A 17,634-nucleotide genomic window follows, 5' to 3' on the forward strand; every position below is an offset into this window, starting at 1 on the left:
CCAATAGAAAAATGAACAAATGACATTCATGAGAAACCAGAATACAATAAAAACATGGAAAGAAATATTAGAGAATAGAGAAAGGCAAATTAAAACTACAATGAAATATCATTTTTTACTCACTAAATTGGCAAAAATTACGAGGTCTCACAATATCAATTGTTAGAAGGGTGTGAATCAATGAGAACACGTAAACTGCTGATGAACTTGTAATATGGTACTACAACTTTGGAAAACTATTTGGCACTATTTTGTAAAATTAAATCTTTGAAGACCTCATGCCTTAACAATTCCTCTTTCAAGTATACGAACCAGAACACTTCAACATAGCAACTAGAAACAACTAGAGGAAGTTTTTGAAAAGCACTCTTTGGGCCAGGTGCGGTGACTCACACCTGTAATCCCAGCACTTTGGGAGGCTGAAGTGGGCGGATGGCTTGAGGTCAGATGTTTGAGACTAGCCTGGTCAACATGGAGAAACCCTGTCTCTACTAAAAATGCAAAAATTAGCTGGGTGTGGTGATGAGCGCCTGTAATCCCAGCTACTAGGGAGGCTGAGGCAGGAGAATCACTTGAACCTGGGAGGCAGAGGCTGCAGTGAGCTGAGATCGCACCACTGCACTCCAGCCTGGGCAGCAGAGTGAAACTTCATCTCAAAGGAAACAACAACAACAAAAAAAGCACTCTCCAGTAGCCAAAACCTGGAAACAACCCAAATAAGTTTATTCTGACGGTGAAATATTCTACAGCAGAGCAAATGAATGAATTACAGCCAAACATGAACATGTGGAGCTTAGAAACAAAACGTGGAGTGAAAAAAGCAAATCCCAGAATATTATGTACAGTATGAAATTTTTATAAAACTCCAAAGTAGCAAAACAATATACTGTTTTTATAAAAAATGTGATAAAACCATTTTATACAAGCAATGAAATGATAAACATGAAATTCAAGAGAGTGATTTCCTCTGGATAGGAATCCAGGTGAACGTAATAGAGAGGACAATACAAGTGAATGCAAGTTATTGGTAACTACTGGTTCTTGAGTTGTGTAGTGTATACATGAGCATTCATACATAATGACATAATGTTTCATAATGTGCAGGCATTCCCCATGATCTTTTATTTACAATTAGTATATTACATTAAAATGTAAATATAGAGACATAAAGCTTGAATACTCAATAATTTCATATTTGAAAATAAAATACAGTCATTTTTAAAAGCTTAGAAGATAACATATAGTTATATGATTTATTCGTTGTTTTATCATAAAATTTTTTGTTTTGAATCTCATAACAAACCTAGAATATTTTAGGGACAGATACTAATTTAAGAAAGTTTCGTGAGGGAGAAACCATGAGGCCAAGAGAAGCTGGGCGGCTTATTCAAAGTCATCAGTTTGGTCAATGATGGGTCAGGGCCTCTAATTTAGAGCTTAAGCCTCCAAATCTGTGCTGTTCCCAACAACCCAGACTCACACCAAAAGGGAGTATTGGGAAGAGGGCTCAAAATACTGAAAACAGAAATGTTCTCACAGGGGAAATGCTGTCGACAGGAAACTGTCTACCAAGAAGGGAAAAAGGAGGGCGTGGTTTTCAGGGGCCGTGTGAACAATTTTCATTGTTGCGCGTGTGTTAAAACTCTTTATCACAAACCTTAACCACCAGAGAGGATCCTTTCTTTTTTCCTAAAACACGAAGTTGCTTAGTTTCAAAATTCATTCCCTGCTACGATGACTCTCAACACACTATGAAGACAGCAGATGTAGTAGCTCCCTCTCCACTTCACAAAGGGAAGACAAAGCCAAAGAGAAGCAACCTACCTTTGTCACTGTCAAACCAGCCAGTGTCTCCCTAATCTTCTCACTGCTGCCTGCATGTCCTGGTTCCTCAGGGTATAGATCATGGGATTGAGCATGGGGGTCATGACTGTGTGGCCGATGGACACAACTTTGTCCATAGGGAATGGGGTGAAGGGCCGGGCGTAGAGGTAAATGCTTGGAACAAAGATCATGGAAACCACAATGATGTGGGTGGTGCAGGTGGAAGCTGCCTTCCTTCTTGCCTCCTCTGGATGTGACCTCAGCATCACCAGGATGAACAAGTAGGAGGTCAGGAGGAGGAAGAACAAGATGACATCCAGCAGCCCACTGTTGGAGATCATGAGGAACTCCAGGAGGGAAGTGTCAGTGCAGGCAAGTCTCAGTACTTGGGGAACATCACAGTAGAAGTTATCCAAAATGTTGGGGCCACATAAGGGCAGTGGGAGCATCAGAGCCAGCTGGACAATGGAGTGGACAAAGCCTCCCACCCAGGCGGCCACCACCAGCCCCACACAGAGCTGACTGTTCATGATGGTGACATAGTGGAGGGGCCGGGAGATGGCAATGAGGCGGTCAAAGGCCAGCACTGAGAGGAAGAAGACCATGGCACCTCCCAAAAAGTGGAAGAAGAAGATCTGGCCCATGCAGCCCTGGTAGGAGATGGTTTTCTTCTCAGAGAGGAGGTCCACTAGCATTTTGGGCACAGTGACTGAAGAGAAACAGAGGTCTAGGACAGCCAGGTTTCGGAGCAGAAAGTACATGGGTGTGTGGAGCTGGGAATCAGAGGTCACTGTGATGATGATAAGGATGTTTCCCATAACAGTGGTGATGTAGACAAACAGGAACATAAAAAACAGGAAACGCTGGACCTCCCGAGTCTGTGAGAGCCCCAGGAAGACAAAATCTGATGCCCATGTGAGGTTCCCTTGTTCCATGGGGTTTTCTCCATACTCCTAAAGAAAATGAACCACAGACACAGATCCATGAAGTCACTACTTTCCCTTTCAGGGCTCAGGGGCTCAGAACCAAGGTTTTGGGCCCATATGATGAGCATCCTATGTGTAGACTATGATACTAGGTGCCGTCCTGTCTCTGGGGAGTTTATAGGTAGGTGCTGGGATACACATTCCTGAAATCTTAACGTCATCCAGAAATATATGCAACCTGCCTTTCAAAGATTCATATAGTGGTGGGAAGACACTTGGAGTCAGATACATCTGAAGTCAAATTTCAGGTCTTTTGTTTCATTGTGATTTGACCATGAGTAACTTACTTAATCTTTCTGGGCCTCAGTTTTCACATTTGTAAGGTAGAAATAAAAATACCTGCTTTATAGAATTTTCTGAGGGCTTAAGTAGAATGATAGATTAAAAGTTCCTAAAACGGTGCATGGAATAATCAATGGCAATTACTCACCTCTGTGAATTCTCTTAATCTAAAGATACCCTCTCTTCCAGTCTCCACTAAGATTCTTTGCCAATTATTTTTCACATGACATTTAACACATCATCATGTTAATGGATTTTCCTGTGTCTATTTTTTCCCTCCACAATTCAACTATTAAGTCCAGAGGCTATATCTGGATCTCACAATTTATTTGCACCCTGCAGTACCCATTCTTAATGATAGTCAACCTTAAAAAGCACGTGGTGTTGACTGCTGGGTGGGTGAATAGCTATCGGGTGTACAAGTTCAGCACAAGGAAGACACTGGATGCAGCTGGATGCCTGAGACATCCAGTAGTTCTCCTGCCCATCACAGTGGGCAGCCCCTTATGAGTGAGGCATATGTGGTGTGTATGCTGCGACAAGAGGGAGAAAAGAGAGGGAGAGTCATTGGATTGGGAAACAGATGATGAATATTGTATTAAGGGGACTCAGCTTCTGAATGAAACAGGAATTTTACAAGATGTTACTGAATCCAAGGGTGGGAGACAAAGGAAGTTGTTGAAAGAAAACAAATAGAAATAGACAAAGGAATAAAGGGAGATGAAGAAATAGAGCAAGTGAAGGTAGGGGAAGTGGAAAAGTGCTGGGGAGATGGAGAAAATGGGACTAACGGGACAGAAGAAGATGGAGGAGCTGGGTGAGGTGGCTCATACCTATAGTCCCAGAACTTTGGGAGGCTGAGGCGGGTGGATCGCTTGAAGTCAGAAGTTTGAGACCAGCCTGGTCAACATGGTGAAACTCTGTCTCTACTAAAAATACAAAAAAATTAGCTGGGTATGGCAGCACACACCTGTAATCCTGGCTACTTGGGAGGCTGAGGCAAGAGAATCGCTTGAAGCTGGGAGTTGGAGATTGCAGTGAGTAGAGATCATGCCACTGCACTCCAGCCTGGGCGACAGGGTGAGACTCTGTCTCAAACAAACAAACAAAAACAAACAAACATACAAAAAAAAAAAAAAAAAAAGGAAAGAAAAGAAGAAGATGGAGGGTGACAGGGTAGGGGGTCAGTGGTCTCCTCCCTCCCCCTGCCCTGTCTCAATCTCTCCTACCCTCTCTTACCTGGCCTATTGCAATCTATTATCTACAGTATTAGAGGTTGTTCTAATCTTATTCTGCTCCTTCAGTTTACTTCCACTCCAGGACACCTTCTACACAGCTGTCCATGAGACCTCTCTGACTCAGACGTGGTCATATTCCTCCTAGTTATAATATTTGATTGGCTCACAGCTTAAAACTCAAACTCTCAGAAGCCACCTAAAATGCTTTGTGGATAAACTCAGGGTGGAAGAACGTACCTACATATGTGCATGCAACTCTCTCTCAGCATTTCATACAAGACTGTAAAATATAGCCTCCCTATACCTTTCTAATCAGTATCACTATAACCGAGGAACCGACTGCTGTTCAAAGAATTCATAGCTTCTGTGTAGGCAGTCTACTTTATTATTTTCATATCTTTGGTAATAAATCCTGTTTCCTGAAATGCCTTTTGCTACCTTCTCAACCTAGAGGCAGTAAGAGAAATATCACTTTCCCTTTGACTCCTCCCCCCATTTCTCTCATGCAGAATTAATTCCTCATTTCTCTGTGTTCCAATAGCATTTGATAAATACCTCCATTATAGCATTTATCATTTTTTCTATTGCTCCATTTAACTAGATTGCAAATTAAATAACTTAGTAAGCCCAGAGTCTATGACAGCATCTCTGATTTAGCACTTGCTCAGAAATGTTCACCAACTTAATATATTAGCAGGTAAATGTGACTTTGTTTTATATGACAATGTTGAGAATCTTGTGATTTTCCTCATCCTTGATATCCTTTGCTGTGAGCATCCTCCCTCTAAGTCTCATAGGGAAAATTCTGTGCTTTGGAAAAGCTTAGGAAAGCATTCATATGTAACCAGAGGCATCTGTTTTCAACATCACATCCCCCCTGCAGTTTTTCTTGAGTCTCTGCTGATCCTTTAGACTTACTACCATCAGGTCTATGTCACTTGTTTATTACTCCCACCCTCTAGTGGGTGTTGCAAGATCTTTCTTATAGCTGATCTATGTGCAGCTGAGGAAACACTGGTCTCTCACCTCCCTTTAGCCCAGAATGGCGCTTCAGCCTACATCTTCTTGGAGATCCTTTGCTTCAGCCTCACAGTTTCCTAGCCCCTGCCCTTATTTCATGTATAATACCATGAGTGAGACCCCAGGGGAAGGGGGAATATCCTTGGGGAGAAACTATTGGACAGGGCTCAGGAAGCTGAGCTGTGCTGATTATCACTGGGGCCAAGGGAGCAATGGGAGTTGTTAAAAAGTTTCTAAATGTCTCAAAAGCGCACACTCTTTGAGAGGTCTTCCTTGGGGGACCCAAAGTACCAAGCACATTGAAAATTTTAGAGATCTGAGGAATGGATAATATTCATGCCAAGATCCAAAAGGACGAGAGGGTCTTCAAAAAAAGGGAGACTCTGAAAGTTTTAGAAGAACCTATTTCTTAGACCAGTGACTCTTACCCTTGAGAGAATTACCTGAAGGCCTTGTTAAAAGGCAGACTTGTGTTCCCAGCCCAGAATTTCTCATTCAGTACATCAGTGGTAAGACCAAGAATTTGCATTTGTAACAAGTTCTCGGATAATGCTGATGCATCTGTTCCAGGGACCGGACATTGAGAACCAATGACTTACTCATCAGCACAACGGACAGTTCTCTTTTGTGGAGTCGTTAAGGTAACTAGTTTGATTTCTTCTCCTTTTAAACTGAATTGATGTTTACATAGGCAATGTCATGGATGGGAAAATGTTTGTATACTAAAATGAAAACTTAATTACCCCATAAATCTTGTTCTTCATCTTGTCAACCATGCCCTCACAGTTGATTCACTACCCATATCAACTATACTCACACCATCTACAAAGTGCTTGCATTCTTCACATGTCAATTATTACTCCCTTTAATACAAGGATTGGCACAAGAAACCCATATATTTTCTAATTATGAGAAACTGATTAAAAATTGGAATTAACCAACATTGTAACCTTGATGTGCTATAAAATCTGTGTGATTTCTTACAGCTCTCTGATCCACATGAGGTTCTCAGGTTGATCTGAATTCTTTCATTGCAAATGTCTATACTTGGCAAAATAAAGAATCTGCCTCTGGGGATAAGAGCACGATGTGAAGTTCTTATACATACAAGAGATGTCAATTTTAAAAAATCACAAATTCTTCCCATTATTTGGAGCTTTAGTCCACTTTAAAATTGAGCTACTCAGAAAAGTAGTCTAGATTGATGGTGGGAATGGGCAGGCCTTGTTAATGTTATTGACTCTCAGATGGGTGATTCTGAATTACCTGGATTAATTCTTTATGATTCCAATTTAGCTTTCAGTAATAGAGACCTGGTAGATTCCAGTTTATGTATTTCCCCAGTCAAGGTACCTGTAGGTGTGTAAAAGGTCCATCAAAGCTCATTTTTACTGTAACCACTAGCCAATATAATAGTTGCCAGTGTATGAATGGCCTGGATGGAGTAATTATGCTGAAGACTCAGTCATGGAAAATTGAGCTGAGAAAATTATTTCCATATGTATCACATTCTTAAGAAAATAAATGTTTGTCAGACTTAGCTACTATTATAATGTCAAGCCATTAAATGGATACAGGACACATGTAGAAGAAACATCATGTAAATTCTCATGCAGGAAGCCCAGCATCATTGATAATTAATCATTCTCCCTTTGTGATGGTCAGTGTTATGTGTCAACTTGATTAGGCGATAGTTCCCAGTTATTCAATCAAACTCTCATCTAGGTGTTGCTATGAAGGTATTTTGTAGATATAATTGATGTCTATAATCAGTTGACTTTAAGTAAAGAGGTTATCCCAGATAATCTGGGTATGCTTGATTCAATCAGTTGAAAGAACTAAAGAGAAGAACTGAGGTTTCCTTGAAGGAGGAAAATTCTGCATGTAGACAGCAACTTCAGCTGATGGCCTGCCCTACAGATTACATACTTGGCTAGCCAGTTTCATATCATGTAAGCCAAGTCCTTGCAATAAATGCCTCTCTCTCTCTCTCTCTCTCTCTCTCTTTCTCTCCCTCTCCCTCCCCCAGAGAACATAGCCTCAGCAAGAGATGCCTTAAAGGCATAAATTCTCATAAATATAGCCACATTCATTTTAATGGGTGCATATTCAACAAATTCAATTAAGCACCTGGTGTTGTGGAATAACCATGTGTAAGATAAATCTGGAAGAAATTTTACTTATATTCCTTCCCTTTGTGTCAGTGTTGTAGATTATAAGCAGCTTTTCTGTGCTGCTTATTACTTTTAGAATTGATATTCTGAATCATATAAAAGTAAGATTTTTATAAACTAAAAAGTGGCCCAAGACAACTTTAAAAAAATTAAATGAATAAATGACTTCCGGTTATAAGAAAACAAAGGTTTTTCTTTTTTTCTTCCTCAGTGGAAACAGAAATCCCACCTGCAATAAAATTAAGACATGTTTACAACTCAGATGACAACAAAACCCAAAATGGACCGTGAAGGACTATCAAGTACTGTGAAGAGAGAGAGGCTTCTGCCCACGACAACTCCTGGACAATGCTGGCAGAGTTGGCTCCTAAGTAGGTGGTATACGATGAAAGATAAAACAACCACCTTTGTGTGGATGGACCAGATCCGGGCACACAGGCTGGCTGCAAGAGCTTCCTTAAGTGATATGTAACACCAAAAAGGGGTTGAGAGGCTGGGCTTATGTCACATTTACAACTGCACTATCCACTAAGATAGAGAAACTGTGGGCTATGGGCACCCCTGCAGCTGCTGATCTTTACCAGCTGAAGAGATAGGCTAAATTCGCACACACACACACACAGACACACACACACACACACACACACACACGCCTCTATCATTCAGTGTTTAGCGCTGCGCTGTGAGCCCAGGACAATTAACCAGAGCACTTCCTGGCCTGTCTTCACTATCATCACCACCACTTTTTATTTTAACACATAACTAGTTAAATTGCTTCTTTAAGAACGTGTAACAATTAAAAAGCAACTTGCAGAGTCTATAAAAAATAAGTCAAAAAGGAGGAAAGCAGGCAGGTGAAGAGCACAGAACAGAATAGAGAAGAAAATTTTTATTGATGAGTTTTTCAATAATGTAGATAACTCAGGAAAAAATGAATCAAACTTCTATCTATTAAGAGCTGAGAGCAGAATAATTAAATCTTAAGAAATAAATGACAGTATGAAAACAGAAATGGAAAATTTAACTGGCAGAGATTAGGAAAAAAAGAATAGGAAGAAAATAAAATCATCACAAAAAAATGGAAACAGTGAAAATGAGAATAGTCACTGCTTAAAATACAGTAAGATATCTGAAAGACAGGTTTAAGAGAACTAAACAAAATGAATGGAAAAGTGTACACGTTTAAAAGGATCAGTAAGAAGTGTGTGTATATATGTTTGTACATGAAATATAGACAAAGAATATCAGTTTAATTAATACTTGGATGTCCTTGAAGAAGACATATAAATAATTAGAGCAAAAAATATCCAAAGACGTTAATTCAAGAAAATATTCCTGAAAATGAAATAAATGGAATCAATAGATTGAAAAGGCAGACTCTGTGCCAGGAAATGTGATAAATATCAACCATGCTACAACAGAACTGAATAAAGTTACAGAACTCCAAAGATAAAGAAAGAATCCTAAAAGCTGCCATGGTAAAAGATGAACCCGTCTATAAGAAGAAGGCTGGCTTCAACTTCTCAATAGCCCGAGAAAACAGAAGAACAACATCTACAAGGACCTGAGAAAAATAAAAAGTATTATCCAAAGATGCTTATTCAGTGAAATTGTCATTTATATATAAAGACAACAGATAAATAGTTTCATTTAATTCAGAAAATATAGTTCTCATAAATCTTTCTTGAAAAACCTACCTGGGGACAAATGCCGGTCCATCAAGATATTAATAGAAATGCAAATGGCCTCTCCATGTGGCTACTTGGGTTTTTTCCTAGCATAGTAGCTTGCTCCCAAGAGTGGGCATTCCAAAGAGAATTAACTGGAGTCTGTATTGCCTTCTACGACCTGTCCTCAGAGATTACATGGTGACACTTTCACCAAGATCACAAGCCCTTCCAGATTCAAGGGTAGGAAACAAAGATCCCACTTCTCAATTTAAAAAATGTGAAATTCATATTGTAACGAAGAGCATGTGAAATGGAAGATATTGATGTGGTCATCTTAGAAAAATACAATATACCACAAACATATCTTTAATTTCCAAGAATTTTTTTCTCATCCTCTTATTGTACCTTTCTAAAATAGCATCCTAATCTTGTTTTGCAAATACAATGACTTATCTTTTCTGGATATTAATGATAGGATTTTAAAACGTTTCCTGTTCTGTGTCTTGACTGTATCAATGTTAATATCCTTGTGATATCATACTATAGTTTTGTAAGCTATTTCTGCCTTAACGTGTTTGCACTGCTATAACAGCCCACCATAGACTGGGTGGCTTATACACAACAGAAATTTATTTCTCACAGTTTTGAAGGCTTGGAAGTCCAAGACAAGATGCTGGCTGATTTGGCGCCTCATCAAAGTCCACTTTCTAGCTTATGGACAGCTGTCTTCTCACTGTCCTCACATGGCAAAGAAGCAAGGGAGCTCTCCAGGGACTCTTTTATAAGGGCACCAATCCCATTCATAAGGCCCCTGCCCTCATGACCTAATCGTCTACCAAAGGCCCCACCTCCAAATACCATTCCACTGGGGATTAGGTTTCAACACAGGAATTTTGGGGAGACATAAACATTTAGCACATGGCAGTTACCATTGAAAGAACCTGGGTAAAGAGTACAGGAGATCTCTATTATTTCTTACAGCTTCAAGTAAATCTACAGTTACCTCAAAATATAAAGTTAAATTTGTAAAAACTTAGAAAGTTTTCTTCTATTATTTGAATTTCTTCTGTTTACTTGGACTTCTCTTTTTTTCAGTTTTGTTTTGTTTTTGTGTCTGCCTTTTATATTGGAAATTTTCTTCATCTGCCTAGTGGTCTCCAGCTAAACATTGGTATTTAAAATCAAACCACTAAAATGCTGATTGCAAGCACTATGTACCTGAGTAGGGCTTGAGAACTCGAAGGCCTCTCCTAGGATTATCATGTCAGCTGTTTTGTCAATTGGAGAAAATAGCCTGGGACTATTTATTTGGGGCTGTTTGGTATCTCCAAGTAAAATCCTTCCAATTTTTCTGTAAGAACTTAAGTATTGGAATTCTGCATTAGGGTCGGAGAGAAGACTTGAAGTAGGATTTCCTCTTTTATCAGGATGAGGACCTCCAGTACCCGTTAGTTTGCACTGGGCCCACTTAACTTATTCATGTTACTTGTCACCTTCTCTAGTCATTTGATTTTATGCTCACTGCCCATGACAGAGTTTTCTTATCAACAAGATTTTTCACTCAAGCCAATTGTGTGTCTTCATGCTGCCAGGGGCTTACACCTACATGGCAGACACTGTTGATTGCCATTCCCAATCCCTTTTTCCTGGCTGAAGAAAACAGACATTCACCTTCCCATTCCTTTTTGCAGGTTGGGGTGACAATATGATGCAGTTCTGGTCAACTGGGTCATATGATAATTCTGCTGGTGTGGTTCTTTTCACCCCTGGTAAGAAGAAAAAACAGCACATGGATGCCTTTTGTTATCCTTCTCGCTGAATTATTTGAAATAAAGGTGTGATGCCTGAAGCTTTGACAGCCATATGGCTACCATGAGAGAAAAGGCAAGGAATTGAAGAGCAGCCAACCCAGAGCCCTAAAATATTTAAGTTACTGAATTAACCAACTCTGGAATTGTTTATCCTTTAGTCTTCTATTTAAATGAGATAATTTCCTCTCTAGTTAAGCCACTGTCACTTGGTTATTATGCTACTTGCAGCTAAAAGCATTGTTATGGATGTATGTTTCAGAGGAGAAAATAATTTTTTTCCCGGAGAAATTACAGCCCAGTGCAGCAGTGTCATATGGTGAGCATCACACCTTAAGAGGGATGTTGTCATATAAGAGTAAATACAGAAGAGATGCCTGGGGTGGTGGAATCAGCAAACCTGTCACAAGAGGAACAACTATAGGAAGGCAGACGTTGCACGTGGAGAAGAGACAAATTGGAGGATGTGAAAAGTATCATTTGATATTTAAAGGATCTTAACGTGAAAGAGGAAAATGCCATTCTAAGGGGCCACAGAGATCAAATAAGACAGAGTCCATTTTACCCTCCTCTCATTTCCAAAGGTTGAGTGTGAATATGGAGAAATGTGTGAAATGGAAACAAGGAGGAAGAAGTGAAAGGATAGACTCAGAGTTGCCATGATGGCTTCAAGAGAAACCAGGAAGAGCCTCTGACTTTCTTTTCTTTCTTTCTTTCTTTCTTTTTTTTTTTTTTTTTTTTTTTTTTTGAGGCAGAATTTCGCTCTTGTTGCCCAGGCTGAAGTGCAGTGGCATGATCTTGGCTGAAACCTCCACTTCCTGGGTTCAAGCGATTCTCCAGCCTCAGCCTCCTGGGTAGCTGGGATTACAGGCATCCACCACCATGCCTGGCTAATGTTTTGTATTTTTAGTAGAGACGGGTTTCACCATGTTGGTCAGTCTGGTCTCAAACTCTTGACTTCAAATGATCCACCCGCCTCGGCCTCCCAAAGTGCTGGGATTACAGGCGTGAGTCACCGCACCTGGTCTCTGACTTTCATTTCTTGGATAGGATGGTTGTTGGGAGAGAAGGGGGAACAAAAAGCTTCTGCATTATTTTCTTAACTTTGGGTCCATATTACACATTGCCTCAGACTTTTACAAAATGATGCACACCCCAAGGAAGATGGAAGAAATAAATATACAGAAATTGACAGAAGGAAAGTATAGGAAGCCGGAAAAATGTTAAAAAAAGAAAAAAGTAAAAATACTTCCTCTCTCTGTCAGGTACCCTTCAGGTGCTGGGAGGATTTAAAGATGAATAATGCATAGCACCTGCCCTCAAGAAGCTCTCATTCCACTTAAAGAGAAAAGCAGAAACACATGAAGTAGTAGCCTTGGAACTGAATTCACTACCCCAGATTTGGAACACTAGTAGGCATGGCCCTGCCCTCTCTGGCCTTGGTCACTCAATTATACTATGCCATCCTCCTCTCAGCCATACTATACAAATGATGGAAAGATTGTGTTGAGTAATGTCTTAATCTGTTTGTGTGGTTATAATGAAATACCACAGACTGCATGATTTGTAAAGAACAGAAATTTATTCTTTTGCAGTTCTGGAGGCTGGACAGTCCAAGATTAAGGTGCCAACAGGTTCGGTTGTCTGGTGAGGCCTGTTCTCTGCTTCCAAGATGACAGCTTGTTGCTGCATCCTCCAGAGGGGAGGAATGCTGTGTCCTCATATGGCAGAAGACCAAAGGGCTAGCGAGCCTAATGTTGCATGAAATCTCTTTTATAAAGGCCTTAATCCCATTAATAAGGGAGGAAGCCTCATGGCTTAATCATCTCTTAAAGGCTTCGCCTCTTAACACCATCACATTGACCATTAAATTTCAATACCTAAATTCTGAAGGGGACATATTTAAGCCATTTCAGCTAAGTAGCACAGTGTGAAGATTATCCAAGGAGTATTTAGTAAAGAAGGAACAAAAACAAAGGGCAAATGCCTTCTGGGGAACTATTTAGACAATGCTAAAAGTGAGATAACTTTCTTTTCTTTTCTTTTTGCAATAAAACAAATGTTTAATTTAAGTCAGAATAAGAGATAATAATTCTTCAATAAAATATATAAAATTGTACAAGGCATCCTTTCAAAGGGGTAACGGCATACTGGAGGGAGGGGAGAGATGGAGAGGAAGGTGAAATATCAGGGAGCTTAATGGGCTGTTTGGCAACTCCATTTTCACCAAGTCAAAACATGGTTTTATTTTCTGCCCCCAGCATGTTAAAAATTATCTCAAAGTTTCTAATAAGTTTAGCACATACAACAGGTACACACACAGAGAAAGCATATTTTTTTTTCTTTCTGGATCTACTAATTGTTCAAGAATATTTAGCACATAGGTAATGATTACAAGGTACTCATTTTTTAAGCAGAAAATTACTATAGCCTTGCACCCAAATCACCTTTGCAATCTGTGAGGATGAGTGTACCTAGTGTTTCTTAGAAACCATCAATTCCTCCCAGCAGGCTTTAACTTTTTACTCTCCAATTATCTGAAATGAAGCAACAGCCTTGAGAAGAATTAGGAAATATTTCTAATTTTCTACATCACCTCTAGGCATTCTCAGGATTCTTCTCATCCCAGTTATTGGTCTTACAAAAAAATTCTTTAAAAAGGTAAAACTGTGAAAATGTGTGTGTGGTGGGGTGAGGGTGGGAAGAGATAGGAACAAATATGATAGTATATAAAAAGGTTTCTTTTAATGCAAGCAAAATGCAGAAATGTGATATGTCACCTTCACTTTGAATAATCTCTCCATATCTAATACTTTCTATGTGCATTGTATCCAATTCTAATATTTGTTTTCCATAAACAGAAGTCAATAATCCCATCAAAATCATTGACTTTATCAAATTTTGCAAACAATTTGTCTCCCTCTTTAAGAAAATACAACAAATGGACTTACACAGTCTCTTTAAGAAGGTGATATATAGAAAAAAAGCACATATATATATAAATGTTGCCTTTTAAAATAATTTGAATTTTTACATCTACTGTATAAAAATGTATTATATTTTATTATATACATTGATACATAAAAACCATCAGAGCCTTTCTTTGTGAAAGGAGAAGGGGGCATCTGGAAGATTACACCAAGAAAACAAGGCTTGGTGCCTCCGCCTAAAGAACAAATTTCAACTATGTCGTGTGGCCCTGTCGGCCTAGCCGCTTAGGGTGGTGCACGCAGGGTGTGCAGAGCAGGAGTACTGGCTGGTCCTGCCTTCTTGGAGAGGGAGAGGAAACCCTTTGAAACAAACATCCATCACGGAATCTATTGCTGGTCTTCCTTAGGACAGGTGGTACATGCCATATCCCACTGGCGTGGCATAGAGTCCCACGGGCGGGATGCGAAGCACAGGTCTATGGAACGGGTAGGATGCCCCGTATATGGACGCTGCCTGCCGGGGCGAGCTGATGGGGAAAGGGAGACTGAAGCTGGAGGATAGCATGGGTTTTGCAGTCATTTTCAGCTTTTCCAATTCTGACTCCGGCAGTTTTCGGTTCCGGAGCCAGATTTTGACTTGAGTCTCTGTGAGGTTCGGAGAGCTGGAGAACTCCGCACCCTCTGCAATGGAGAGGTACTGTTTCTGGCGGAACTTGCGCTCCAGAGCGAGGAGCTGGGAGTTGGTAAAGCTGTGCGCGGCTTCGGATTGGTCTTGAGTTTTCTCAGCGTGCAGGTGGTAGGGCTCATATGTCTTGGCGGGGCGAATATCGACCGGGTTCCTGCATCCACGCCGCTCCGTCTCAGGGAGTTTTCCGACTTGACCCAGGCGGTCTCCAAGGGCTTCATCGGCTGCCCCCGGCTGTGCGCTTCCCCAGCGCGGTGCCCCAGCAGCAGCAGTGGCCGCAGGGTGGCCCCGGCCCAGGCGCTTTCGGCCGGCATTGGGGATGCCTCCCCTGGGCGGCTTCTTGTCGGACACCAGCGGGTCCACGCTGTAGGGCAGGCTGGAGACCTTGACGCGGCGCTCCTCTGCGGCCGCCTGGGCGTCCCCAGGCCCCGGACCCGGCCCGGCCCCGCCCCCACCCCTGGGCCCTCCTCATCCGACGAAAACAGAAGCTATGCCTTCCCTGCGCTACGTAGCTCCCGACGCGCGACTCCGCGGGCAACCCGGGAGCGGCGACTCAAACTTTTTTGCGAGGGAGACGGGAGGGCGAGATAACTTTCTAAATTCCACAGTGGGGAATGAGGCAGGGAGGTGGGGAGTAGAAAAGAATGTAACTGTTCCAGAGTTAAGATGAAGCAGTTGACCATTCATCACAGATACTTCTCTATAGATGAAGACCTCTCTAGGTTTTCTCTTGTGGTTGCAGGGAACTCTGAGTTTCAAATCCCATTCCTATTTCTTGCCTCTGAACTTGGAGTCAGAAGCACCAGGTTTCAGGGCAAACTCTGCCACTCACTTACTGTTCACCTTTGAGCAAGTCACTTCTCTCTGAGTTTTCTCATTTGTAAAAACTGTTTAATTTAACAACAATAATAATATATCCACTGTCGGTTTCATTAAAAGAATGAGATAAAAGTGTGGAAGTGTTAGGCCGGGCACTGTGGCTCACGCCTGTAATTCCGGCACTTTGGGAGGCCAACGCGGGTGAATCACCTGAAGTCAGTAGTTCGAGACCAGTCTGGTCAATGTGGTGAAACACCGTCTCTACTAAAAATACAAAAATTAGCCGGGCATGGTGGTGGGTGCCTGTAATCCCAGCTGCTTGGAAGGCCGAGGCAGGAGAATCACTTGAACCCGGGAGGTGGAGTTTGCACTGAGCCGAGATTGCACCACTGCACTCCAGCCTGGGTGACAGAGCAAGACTCCATCAAAACAAACAAACAAACAAACAAACAAACAAACAGCGTGGAAGTGCTTAACACAGTACTTGACACAGCAGTAGGTCCTCAAGAAATATAAGTGTAATCTGATTTGTTATGCTTTATAAAGACTTTCCTCCATTTTTCACGTAGGAAAACAAAAATCCAGAGAAATTTGTCATTTGAAGTCAACTTACTTAAAGTTTACTCCCTGCAAATCACTAGGCACTTTCCTAATCTCCTCATGGCTGCTTTCATGTCCTGGTTTCTCAGAGTGTAGATCACGGGATTGAACATGGGGGTCATGACCGTGTAGCTGATGGACACAGCCTTGTCCATGGGGAATGGGGTGAAGGGCCGGGCGTAGATATAGATACAGGGAATGAAGATCATGGACACTGCAATGATGTGGGTGGTGCAGGTGGAAGCTGCCTTCCTCTTTGCCTTTCCTGAGTGGGACCTCAGCATCACCAGGATGACAGTATAAGACATCAGAAGGAGGAGGAACCAGATGATAACTAGCAGCCCACTGTTGGAGATCATGAGGAACTCCAGGAGGGAGGTATCAGTGCAGGCAAGTCTCAGTACTTGGGGAACATCACAGTAGAAGTTATCTAGGATGTTGGGGCCACAGAAGGGCAGTGGAAGTATCAGAGCCAGTTGGACAATGGCGTGGACAAAGCCCCCCACCCAGGTGGCTACCACCAGCCCCACGCACAGTTGAGTGTTCATGATGGTGACATAGTGGAGGGGCTGGGAGATGGCTATGTAGCGGTCATAGGCCATGACTGAGAGAAAAAAGACAGTCCCACCTCCCAAAAGGTGGAAGAAGAAGATCTGGGCCATGCAGCCCTGGTAGGAGATTGTCTTGGTCTCATGGAGGAAGTCCACCAGCATCTTTGGAGAGGTGACTGTGGAATAGCAGAGGTCTATGAGAGCTAGATTTCGGAGCAGAAAATACATGGGTGTGTGGAGCTGGCAGTCAAAAGTCACTGTGACCATGATAAGGAGGTTTCCCACAATGGTGGTGACGTAGACAAATAGGAACAGAAGGAACAGGAGTTTCTGAAGCTCCTGGGTCTGTGAAAACCCTAAGAGGACAAACATTGATACCTGTGTGGTGTTCTGTGGTTCCATAGGATCTTCCCCCACAGGCCTACAGAGAAACCATTGAAACAAACAAACAAAAAAGAAAATTCAGTCATTTTCCTTGGACAGTCAGGACTGAGTTGATTAAAGTCATTGTTGAGTGCCAATCCAAGATGTAGCTTAGGAAAGCCCTCCATAGGGAGGATGTTCCATATGTGTTCAATGGTTCCACAGACTTATTTCCCTGACCATGCCCTACAGTATATTGAAGGAATCTGGGTCTTTTTTCCCTTTGGCCATACTGTCCTCATCCACAGGTTTCATATCTGGTTCTTTTTCATGCCTGCTATGCCCAGCATAGTGTCTTGTGAACCATAGGTTCCATAAAGCTAGCTGAATCAATCAGTGAATAAATAAACATGTCAGCAAGTACCTGTGACCACAAACACCGTCAACCTATGTGCATAAATCTTGATAGGATATACAGTTGAGAATAATGATTTTAGATAAACAAATAGATGCTTCTTTATGGTGGGAATTTGAGAGGCTGTTAATTGCTGGAGAAAGAGAGGTTGCATTAGAAGAAAATTGTTATGTACAAAATCAGAGGTAAATGTGAAGAAAAACAAGCAGATAATCTTGGTTGTAGTGAAGCTGGGATGATTAGTGTTTCTCAAACGTTTCCCCGGAAGG

At 41.6% G+C, this 17,634-nt stretch overlaps 2 protein-coding genes and 1 pseudogene across 2 annotated transcripts; all 3 read right to left on the bottom strand.

Moving 5' to 3' along the window:
• Positions 1-992: 992 nt before the first annotated feature.
• Positions 993-2,759, bottom strand: OR4D2 (olfactory receptor family 4 subfamily D member 2). The gene has a single exon (XM_005583817.3). The coding sequence runs from the start codon at positions 2,757-2,759 to the stop codon at positions 1,836-1,838; it is 924 nt and encodes a 307-aa protein (XP_005583874.3). The 3' UTR covers positions 993-1,835.
• Positions 2,760-14,068: 11,309 nt separating this feature from the next.
• Positions 14,069-15,099, bottom strand: LOC102120941 (homeobox protein MSX-2-like; annotated as a pseudogene).
• Positions 15,100-16,056: 957 nt separating this feature from the next.
• Positions 16,057-17,273, bottom strand: OR4D1 (olfactory receptor family 4 subfamily D member 1). Its single transcript, XM_005583816.4, has one exon. It carries the CDS (start codon positions 16,987-16,989, stop codon positions 16,057-16,059), a length of 933 nt encoding a protein of 310 aa, XP_005583873.3. The 5' UTR covers positions 16,990-17,273.
• Positions 17,274-17,634: the final 361 nt, after the last annotated feature.

The sequence above is a fragment of the Macaca fascicularis genome, chromosome 16 (genome assembly GCF_037993035.2).
Source record: "Macaca fascicularis isolate 582-1 chromosome 16, T2T-MFA8v1.1".
Lineage (NCBI taxonomy): Eukaryota > Metazoa > Chordata > Mammalia > Primates > Cercopithecidae > Macaca > Macaca fascicularis.